The sequence below is a fragment of the Etheostoma cragini genome, chromosome 7 (genome assembly GCF_013103735.1).
Source record: "Etheostoma cragini isolate CJK2018 chromosome 7, CSU_Ecrag_1.0, whole genome shotgun sequence".
Classification (NCBI taxonomy): domain Eukaryota; kingdom Metazoa; phylum Chordata; class Actinopteri; order Perciformes; family Percidae; genus Etheostoma; species Etheostoma cragini.
In genome coordinates this window covers 22,503,093-22,513,630 of record NC_048413.1, presented here as the reverse complement: position 1 = coordinate 22,513,630, position 10,538 = coordinate 22,503,093, and the positions used below count along the sequence as shown (strand labels likewise).

The 10,538-nt window shown below is 39.6% G+C and overlaps 2 protein-coding genes and 1 long non-coding RNA gene across 9 annotated transcripts in view; 1 reads left to right on the top strand and 2 right to left on the bottom strand.

The window, feature by feature from the left end:
• Positions 1-5,404, bottom strand: part of LOC117947052 — a 17,775-nt gene extending 12,371 nt beyond the window's left edge. The window contains exon 1 of the long non-coding RNA XR_004657144.1: positions 4,716-5,404. This is a non-coding gene — a long non-coding RNA (uncharacterized LOC117947052). The remainder of the gene's footprint in view (positions 1-4,715) is intronic.
• Positions 1-10,249, top strand: part of LOC117947051 (RING finger protein 223) — an 11,381-nt gene extending 1,132 nt beyond the window's left edge. Inside the window, exons 2-4 of the mRNA XM_034875617.1 lie at positions 3,343-4,230; positions 10,034-10,043; positions 10,237-10,249. Of these exons, the coding sequence (XP_034731508.1) occupies positions 3,443-4,168 (726 nt within the window). The 5' untranslated portion in view covers positions 3,343-3,442 and the 3' untranslated portion in view covers positions 4,169-4,230; positions 10,034-10,043; positions 10,237-10,249. The remainder of the gene's footprint in view (positions 1-3,342; positions 4,231-10,033; positions 10,044-10,236) is intronic.
• The window catches only part of LOC117947049 (tyrosine-protein phosphatase non-receptor type 11-like), a 42,814-nt gene continuing 38,248 nt past the window's right edge, over positions 5,973-10,538 (bottom strand). For 6 of the 7 annotated variants that reach the window (XM_034875611.1, XM_034875610.1, XM_034875615.1 and 3 more), the window contains one exon: positions 5,973-8,884. The gene's annotated coding sequence lies outside the window, so the exon portion shown is untranslated. Of the gene's footprint in view, positions 8,885-10,229; positions 10,249-10,538 lie in introns of those variants that run through there. The other variant, XM_034875612.1, reaches the window with a different exon arrangement.

Genomic DNA, 10,538 nt, shown 5'->3' with positions numbered 1-10,538 from the left:
CCCCCCCCCATTTCAAACGGAAGGGAGATCAAGTTTCATTCACCTTTCTAACTGAGAACAGGTAGGGCAGCTTTGTGGATGACAGTTGAGCTTAAGATACACACAGCTGGGCCTGACAAAATGGGGGCTGAAAAACAGAAAACCACATGAAGCTTGAAAAGCACGGTTCAGTTTGAATTAGGTCTCATGACCAACGAGCAGTGATTTGAATACTAATAGGTCAGTAGGACAGGTGAGAAAAACAGGACACTGATGGTGATGAGGGACCATAAATTAAAGCACAATGCACAATAAAAAGACCTCTACCATGTTTAAAGTTGGTAGTATGGGTTCAGCAAAGGACTTATGTAAAAGAATTAATATTTGACTCTGTTGTACAGTACAAGGCTTCAATATGCTTTTTACATGTCACGTTAAAACAGCAGTACATTTGAAATTAGATCTTTTATTGAAAAAGAAAGAACAAGTTATTTCTTTTTTCAAAAACATACAAAGTCTTACAAGAGTCTTTCAGAAACTCCATCTGTTTACCTGACACACATCTCTAAACCACAACTACAAATCTCATACCTACACATTTAGAAGTCTCACAGGCTACATCAACACAGCTAAGCAGATGTTAAGGTTGCTTCATTGTCTCCCATGGGAGAAAACTCTCTTGGAAATTGTTGAATCGAGACCAGACTTCACAAAAAACCACATTAAAAAAGAGGATGTGGGCTTTGTTAGACCTGAGCCTACAAGATAGTGTTGTTACTTTCATCTTTAAACTGTAAAACAAAGGTCAAACCAAGATGCTGTAAACATATGTCAATCTTTTTGGTGTATTTATTAAAAACTACGTTGTATCTGGTGAGTGTTTGAGCCAGGAGTTCTGTTATGGACTGTTTGAGGAATGATTAAGAGTATAACAAAGTACAGAAGGAGGCCGCCACTAAAAACCCTTTCCCCTCATTGGCTTTGGACTTTTTTATGTGAGACTGTGTTGTTTGATGCTCAGTTGGTTGCTATTTTCTTAGTGCTCGTTCTACAGGTTGCCTGGGGCTTTGAGAAACTGTCTCTCCTTTTCACCTTGAGCTTGAGCTCTATGACCCGTGAATTCTGTGAAACATAACTACTGATTAACCCAATACCTTAATGGGTTGGAATGAACTCAGTCAATACTATAATACTGTAATAAAAGGCAAATACTCAAAAATATAATGACATAGCTAAAGAGAGCCAAAGGCAATGTTAACTGTGCCCAACTGTGGTTCATTCTTGTCTGTTTGAATACTTTATTTGAAAAACAAATTACCATCTAGTGCTCAACTTAAGTGAAAAACCAAAGTAGTACATTTAAATTGTACCTGTTATAGGTCGAGTAGTATTGCTTTCGTAATAAATCTAGTAAATGACCACACCCAATGACAGAATTTCACTTTGAGCAATTAGGGACATGTAGTCTTGATCAGTGATAAGGGGAGGCTTTAAACTGATAACACAGGTGTAATTATACAGAAGCATCTGTCGTCATCCTACTAAAGCATGACTGAATTCAGTAGAGAAAAAGAGAGTGAGTTGGCTAAGCAGGAATTTCAAGGGTAGATGGAGTGATTAGACGGAGAACAAGCAGGGACTTTGTGTACTGTAGATGGGGGTGCTGGGGCAGGATCAGTCCAGAGGGCACAGAGAGGAGAACACCTGTGCTCTGACTATCCATCATCCTGAACACACAAACTTTCCCTGAAATTGTGTTCAGTGTCACATAAACTTTAACAGAAGCCACATTTCTGGACTTAAATCAACACCTGTAGTTTAATGTTAGATGAGAGTTTGGGATCTTTTTGTGTCATATTTTCACATTTGGCACAGTATCAGATAACAGACAACAAGAGTGGGTAGATTTGTGCTCAACATTCAGCGACGGTGTAAATTCCGAACCCCAGACAAATAGCATTATTCATAATGGTGACGTGACCTTCATAAATATCCAATTGGCTAAAAGAAAGACATTTAATTTTGTTCTCAGTACAACGGAGTCAAACATCATATATTGTACATCTGATATGTGCATTTTGTTACATTTTGACACATTATGAATATGTTGATAGACCTTTGTATTTTCAATTGTTGTGTTCACAAAGAACAAGCTATGGGAAAAAAATAATAAACAACTAAAACTTGAAATATGCTGAAGTTGATCAAAGAGAGGAATACAAAAATCTTCTTTTGGAAATTGATCATAGTGCCTTACTTTAAAAAATTAGGAAAATCCAACCTTTTGAGGACACCGATTGTCTTTTAGCTTACTGGCTGGTTGGATTTGCATTGAGAGATGATCTTATGAAAAGTTCCCCATGACTATCTCTATGTATGGTGAAGGTTATGTGATGATGTGGGGTTATTTTAATTGCAAAGGCGAAATGAACTTTATGACGGTGCCTTGTTCAAGAGCACCTGGCAGCAGCCAGGAGGTGAACTGGCATCTCTCCAGCTAATCCACACTCTGTTCTTTGGTCCATAATGGGATAAAACCAGCGACCCTCTGGTTCCCAACCCAACTTTGTGGAGGTACTGTAGGTCAGACAATGCAAGACTAGGGCTAAGGGAACATAGACATGCTACTCAGCCACGTCATTAGCCCAAAATAGCAAGCAAGATAGCACACTATTTTAGTGTAAAATAGAAAACATTTGCTTGCTTTATCGCTGGTTAGATAACCTCAATGTTGTGTGTTCACCATTTACATTTTTATAGAAGTATTCAAAAGGTTAAAGCTCCTCTTCTTGGTCAGTAGATATTTATAATTTTTTATAATTCATGTTGGTATAAAGGGTCTCGAATATGTTTCTTGTCTAGGCTTTTCTTGTTCAGGGTCTGTATGCTGATTAAAATATGATTCGAAAATCTTTTCTTGTGTTTTCTTTAAATACCGAGAGTGAAATGTAAACAATAACACCGGGCAGATGCAGGACATCCATGCTGCCAACAGTAGATATGGTGTGGACATTGTCCGTTCCGTTCCTGTTTCGGCATGTCATTGTTTGTGGTTGTTGCTGCTGCTGCTTTAGTAAATGCACAATATCACTGAACCCATTTTGTATCACACCTGTTATTAAAATTACTTATTGACAAACCAAAATAATATTAAGTGTGATCTACATGAGAATAAAATAGTTCAAAGTTCAACATTTAACTGTGCTGCATAAAATGTGCACTGACTGACTGAAATCCTGTGTTGGGATTATTGTTCTTGACTGTAAAAATGGTTTGTACTTTCACGATTTTCACAATAGGCCTGCGTGCAGTAAGATACCAAATACGAAAACTAATTTGTACTTGTCATCTGTTCTCTTTAAGATAATTCATAAGTTAAGGACGGACAAAGAGGAGGAAAGGAAAGGGCAGACGAGTCCTTAGGATATTCGACAAAGGAGAGGGTAGGCTTATATTTTCGAAGATGGAACAGTCTCCACAGTTTTGGCACATGCAGGTCGCCCCCCAGGACACTGCTGAAGAGCTAAAAAAGAAGGTGTCAGTAGTGGGCCAGCCTGAGTGCTCCATCTGCTACAACACCTATGACAATGTCTTCAAAACCCCCAAGCTGCTGGAGTGCACCCACACCTTCTGCCTGGAGTGCCTCTCCCGCCTCATGGCAGTCTCGGTGGCTGACCAGGACACTGACGGCAGCAGCACTCGCCTCTCTTGCCCCTTCTGCCGTCACCCCACCACGCTGCCTGAAGAGGGACCCCCCGCCCTGACAACTAGCCGCGAGGTCCTCTGCAAGCTGCCCAAGCACCAGCAGCAGGAGCAGCCAGTGTGGCTGGAGGGAGAGAAGCTGTGCTACAAAAGTCTCAAGCACGACACTGGTGCAGGGGCCCGTGATAGTCCCACAGCCTTCTGCGTCTGCATTGACATTGGGGCCAGCAAGACAGTGGATGCTCGGATCCAGACGCAGCCCCAGACTTTTTCCCTTATGGGCCGGCTGGCAGACTGGAAGAGGATAGTGCTTTTTATCATGCTCATACTGCTGCTTCTTATAATTGTGTTGTGGCCATTGCAGTGTATGTTCAGCACTGGGAACATGCGCTGTGAAAGTGTGAAAGAACCCATCAACCCCACTACCACAACACCAGCTACTACTACTTTTAGCCAGTTCCCAGCCTACAAGGCCGGCCAGAGATAACTTATGGACTGGACTTCAGTGACTGTACATAATCTTGTATACTGCACATTTGAAATCAACATTGCCAATTGTCAACACCTCTGTCTGACTTTTGTGCTCTCTGCATAAAACACAGTCTGCACCATTTTAACTGGAATTGTGTGTTATTGTGTCATATGCCATCAGACTCAGGTAAATTACAATCACTTTTTTTTTTATATTTATATATAGTGGCTTTAACTTCACAAAGCTATCCATCTTAACCATAGTTAGCCATAAACTGCCCTGGAGTGGTGGGACATAAACTCTGACAGGCACCTTCCCTCAAATCATGTTCAGTGTCACAGAACATTCACAGAATCCACGTCTGCCCTTTAAATCAACACCTGTAGTTTGAAATTAGATTAGAGTTTTTAGGGTAACTGGTTTGATGGGATTTGTCACATTTTGACAATTGGCAGATAATCACTAGAGATGGTCAGATACCATTTTTTGCTTGGGTACATCCCGATACTGATACCACTTTGTTAGGTGGTATGGGAGGCGATACCGGTATCGGTATCAGTACATCAGTGCCATTTAAAATGCTTCTGTTAACTAAAAGAATACACAAGAAGGTTGTATGTACTTTTGTACTAAGAACTCAAACTTTATATATTGTACATTTGATTTGTGTGTTTTGATAGGTCTTTGTTTACAGAACTACAATAAAAAAGGGAAGTAAGATAATGTTCCCGAGAAATAAGAAAACATTTGTGCATGACAGCCTCATTATTTAGATTGATATAATTTGATTGAAATTGGTTTTGTTCATGTGTTTTCTCTTAAAAACTCAATCTAGAGCAGTTGAGAGCATCAGTTAGTGGTTTAATCTGTGTGAACAGCGGGTGTAGGTAATTCCCATCAAACAACGCACAGCTTCCGACGTGCTTGAATGCAAATAAAAAAGGCTTAGTTTTGGGGTCAAGTTGCAAAATAGCCAAACCCTTTACTGACCGTTTGTTGTCATTTCCTCCCTATCTGAACCTTAAGCCCATGACTATAAAAACAAAGCCCTCCTTTACCTTGAAAGGAAATTGCCTTTATTTATTCCTGGATTAGTCAGATAAAGAGCAGTCAGGCTGTGGGATTTTCCAAGTAGCTCACTTGTGACACATGGTTAAATTCTAACATCATTTAGGAGCCGCCACAATAAAAATGCTACTTCCTGAAGCACCATGTGAACAGCCAGTAAACGTGGTTAATCAGAAACGGGAAAGTATTAAAGATAAAAAAAAAGACAAAAATAAATGTTGCACATAAAAGAATGACTATAAGTTCCTTGAAAGTGGGCCTAATTTTGCTCTATGGCATTAAAACTACACATTTACACACTTGGCTATAAGTTTCCCCCCTCTTTTCATTTCTTTGTGAGTTATACAGTCATACAGTATACATCTCTACAGGCCACGTCAACCATGAAATAATCTGTCATTACCGATTAAATTGGTGTTTTTCTGGAATGCGCTTTCTGCTTTGCTTTTCATTCATTGAGCAATATTCTCTGATCATGGAATAGAGCACTTCTCCTACCGAAGAGACAGCTAGAGAGGACAAGATGGAGAGCCACAGCAGGGTTTAAAACAAACAGCTTCATAACACACTGTTCTTTGTTCTCTGCTCCACCACAGGGCCGCACGCATGCTTCATACACTGATATTTATTTTACTTTGGAGTGCAGGAAACTTTCCCAAAACTATATTCTTCCTCTCCGTCCCCCAGTAGAAACAAAACTGCTCCAGATTAAAAAGCGAACACAACAAAAAACAGCAAAATCCAAATGTTATTTAACATAGTGCCAACATAGATCTTTATTAAACTCTATGATAATAAATTTTGTGCCATTTCTGGCTGTTCATTGCATCAGCAGTTGTATTCTATACAGCAAGAAGGCGTCTGGGCAGAGCCAGTGCAAGAAGAGGGAAAAAAAGGAAGAGCCTCCACTAAACAACATGGGGGCACTCAGAATATTACTACTCACTGCAGGCATACTGCAAACAATGGAGGAACAAGAATCAAAAATTTACATCAACATCACGTTCAAGTAAATGTATGAGGACAAGCAAAAAGAAAATACCGTGTTACATACCTCCATGTATACTGGTTCAACTCAAAATTTACTTATCAATGGTAAAATTACACCAATAATAGTAATAATTCAGACACAATATAAAATGCAAGAGTGGACAAAACAATCAATTTGAAATGCTATTTGAAATGAAACAAGAAAAAAGAAACAACACTGAAAAGTCTAGTGCACTACCAAAAATCCTTCCACAGCCAATGGACATTCACACACAACCAAAGATTCAGCAGTTTCACACTTTCAAGTATCGATGTTTCACCATTTCATAAAACAAATTTGACCCATAGAGGCAAAGTGAAATACAATAAAAATCTAAAATTATCCACAGCGCAAGACAGTTCAGAAACAAAACGACCAAGGTCATTTGTCTTCATCGGACAAAGATCACAGTTCAGATGGGAAAAGGACAAAAGGAAAAACTAGAAGAATCCAAACATCTTCATTGTCCAAATTCAAGTGGTGCAGCATATTTCTAGACAGACACAGGCCTTCACCGACACAGGGCATCAATGCCACATATTTCATAAAACATAGTTTTTATTCACAAAAGGAATTAACCATTAAAATACATTGGCAACCATTAATACTGGGAAAACTTTTCATGCTGACAGACAAGTGACTGAAATCCCTGGACAAACAAAGCTTCAACTGAGACCTTAATAAATTAAAGAACTGGGTTGTCACACAGGATGATATGGCTGCTGCAGGGTCAAATGAAGTGCAATGGCTGAGTACTGTTACTCCAGCACATTTTGATTACACTTAGCTGTATTTTAAAATCATGTTGCTAAAGAATCATGAGTTGCAGCAGCAGAAACTGGCCGATTTATGAAGAAGAAGAAAACAAGGCGAGCCCAGTCTGTGAGTGTCCTTGACCTGGTTACTCAAACATTTCTGGAGAAAGAGGAATGGTCTGAGCACAAACACCACCAACAGGTGCTTTTCATTCATTTGATGCGTTGAATTAAAATAAAAAGGTAGACTAAACACACATGATGATGACATCTTCCTACTGTGAGAGTTTAAGGATTTCCGGATTCATAACATTTTAAACAAGCTAGCTCAGATTTCACAAATGCATGTGCACTTGTATTTGAGTAGGATATTTTGGTTCTGATTCAGGAGGCTAAAAATAGCTCCACGACACCAACGTCTTTGTTATCACATCAATGACGTTGGCTTACACGCCCGCTACTATCATCAAGCCTGGATTATGGCCATCTTCTAAATTACTTTTTGGAGACAAATCTATTCTTCAATCTCAGGCAGAGGGCCATCTGGCCCACTGTAATCGCCCCCATTCGCTTGTCTCTTGTGACGATCTCATCTGACAGATGTAGAACTGCATCAGACCTGCTGATTAACGAGGACAGCCTGTCAAATGCAGCTGAGAGACGGCGGTCAGCCAAGCTCAACTCCAAACACCCATTCAGGAATCCCCTCCCCCTGTTTCCTGTCAAATGTGGACTTGGAACTAATGTTACAATTTATTGGTAGGTCAAACTTAGTGCTGGGGACGCTGCTTAGACATTTGTGCTTGTACATGATCCCTCCCATCCAAATGCTCCTTTATAAATTTGTGTGTGTATATATATATACTGTATATATAGATATAAATAATTCAACATCTCATATGTTACACAGTATCAGCAAAAACACCAAGAAATAATTAAAACAAGCGGATTAAATAGACAGACAAAAAAAACAGCTGGAGGCCATGTTCCGATGACAAACAGGACTGATGTGTCCCAGTAACCATTAATGGCCTCCAGTCCTATTAAAGTATAGAAGAGCTAATTTTCAGGAGTTACACGCTGTACAACTCATTAACAACAAAACATTGACAATTAGTCACATCTTAAAAAAAAAAGAAATCCACTTTCACACCTGAAATTATTGTGTCAATTTTTTTATAGAGCTGGCTTGCCTTCCCTTTACCTCAGGGTCCTGTAGCAGGTTACATATCTGTCCTTGTTATCACTCAGCACCCACATTAATAACCAACACAGTTGGAGAGACACAATGCCAAAAAACAGTCTAAGGTCGAGTTTAAATGAAGTCAGCAAAGACAGAGAAAGAGGGAAAGTGAACAGACTGATTTCTGTCAAAGAGCAGACAAACAGCTTAGCTTTGACCTATTCTTGGTTCCCGTACAGTTCTGTTCAGTTCAGGCCGCAGAAGACTCCATAGACTCCATGTTTATCATCCGTCACAGCTAGGGAAACAGGATGTTTCTCATGTCAACTTGGATTTCCAGGATTTGGAAATTGTAACAGTAAAGAAGTAACAGCAGGTTTGGGGAGGCTAGATTACAGATACATCCTGTGACAAGGCACTCGCGCTGGTTAAGAGAGGAAGAGGCTAGAGCAATGGGTCGGGGTGAGGGAGGGGAAGGGGGGACAAGGGACTTGAGCGAGAGCACTATGCTGTAGAGTCATTGTCTCAATGGTTTGACTCCAGAGAGGCCAAGCAGGATGGAAGCAGGAGAGAGGGGTCAGCTCGCCACCTTCAGCCCAGGCAGGGTCCACTGATGTGGGGTGCAGTCAGAGCAGCACACTCCCTCCTCCCCCAAGGGATTTTAAGGAGCTGATGAAGAGTCACCTCCGCTGAAACTGAAGCAAACACCAAACAACAGGCAGACAGGTGGACTTAATGGCTGGTGTCACTTTGAATCACAAACACTCTACCTGAGGTAACTCTCAATTTAGAGTTAAAAGCAGCATTTACTCAACATACACTACACCTGCCAGGTTATCAAGGGTGTCTCCATGTGTTTGGATTTTAGTTCAATATTTTAAAGTGCTTTCAATCCACAAGCTTTATTGCCTTCATAATACTTTAGCATGTGAGGTTAAAAACAAAACAGTGATACTAGATTTTTAAGGCAGACATTTGATTTCATTTGTAATTCCTGGACTGGATTTTTAAGTAACTTACCCTCCCATAAACTAATACTGATGTGTTTGCAATAAGCTAATATTGGTGCAGTCGATGTATCTGTTAGGTCCTACTACAAAAGAGATCTCTGAGAGACCTAACAGCCAGAAAAATTGTCAATGCTGAGTAACTTTTCCTTAACAAACAGCAGTTACAATTCTCACATATGTTATGGCCCTTTATGACTGCAAATACAGACAAGGCCACCAAGCATTAACAACTTTACTCTAAAAAACAGATATAGAACATACAGAATTGTGTTCCAACTTACACATTTAAAAAGGCCACAAAGAAAAAGCCTACAATTTGTGTTAACATGTGCGTATCTTAAAACACAAAGACTGTCTTATTAAATAGCAATATGTATTTTATATACTGTACATTCACTAGTGATCCAAACAGCAGGTACATGTCTAATGCTGACGACCTCAAACCAAGCTAGGACTCACTCTCTTCTACACTGCTGGGTTCCCTGTCTGCTTTAATAATCCCTATTAGAGAGAAAAGAATGAGCCTGTGAGAATTAATTCTGATTATAAATTAAATTGAATAAATTGACTTTTTTGTTGTTTTATGGGGAGCTCAGACGCTCCTGGCCAATCTATGATCTGAACCATAAAAAAGAGAGAGCATCTCTTACAAAATGAATTTGACTCACTGGAAGAAACTGAACTCTCTGTCTTGAATCAGGGTAAAAGATTGAACAGCACCTTTGCGTTCTGATTTTAGTGGGAAATGCAGTCAAGCCTGAAGGTAAGAAGGCCTTGTGGACTTTTCTTGCAAACAAACAAAAGCTATGTTTTCAGTGTTACTCAACAAACACATTTTGTGCATGTTTGGGGTATAACAATTGTGTCCAGCGCCGTATAAATATTTACAAAGCAATTTTTTTTTAAGTATTCAAGATACAGGATTGTCTATATCCATGTTAACTTCCTTGCTTTCTTGCTTGCTTGCTTGTCGCCCCTTTCCTCTTCCTCTTCTTCTTCTTCTTCTCTGATGCATTGCTGCATACTTTACCTTGGAGTGTTACTGCCACCTGTTGATCAGTGGAATAGTGTTGCACCATGGACAGTGTGTTTTGCGTGCACGTGGTAAACAAAATTGGGAACCACTCGTCAAAAAACAGCTCCATATTAATACTAGATGTCTAAAACTCCACAGGACACCTTTAAGTTAGAGAGAAATCATGGCTCTATTTTCCAACTAAGGCTTAATACAAACTATAATTTATATTACGTAGATATTGTATTCATATTTTTACTGTACGGTGTCCTTGAGTGCCGAGAAAGGCGCCTTATTATTATTATTATTATTATTATTATTATT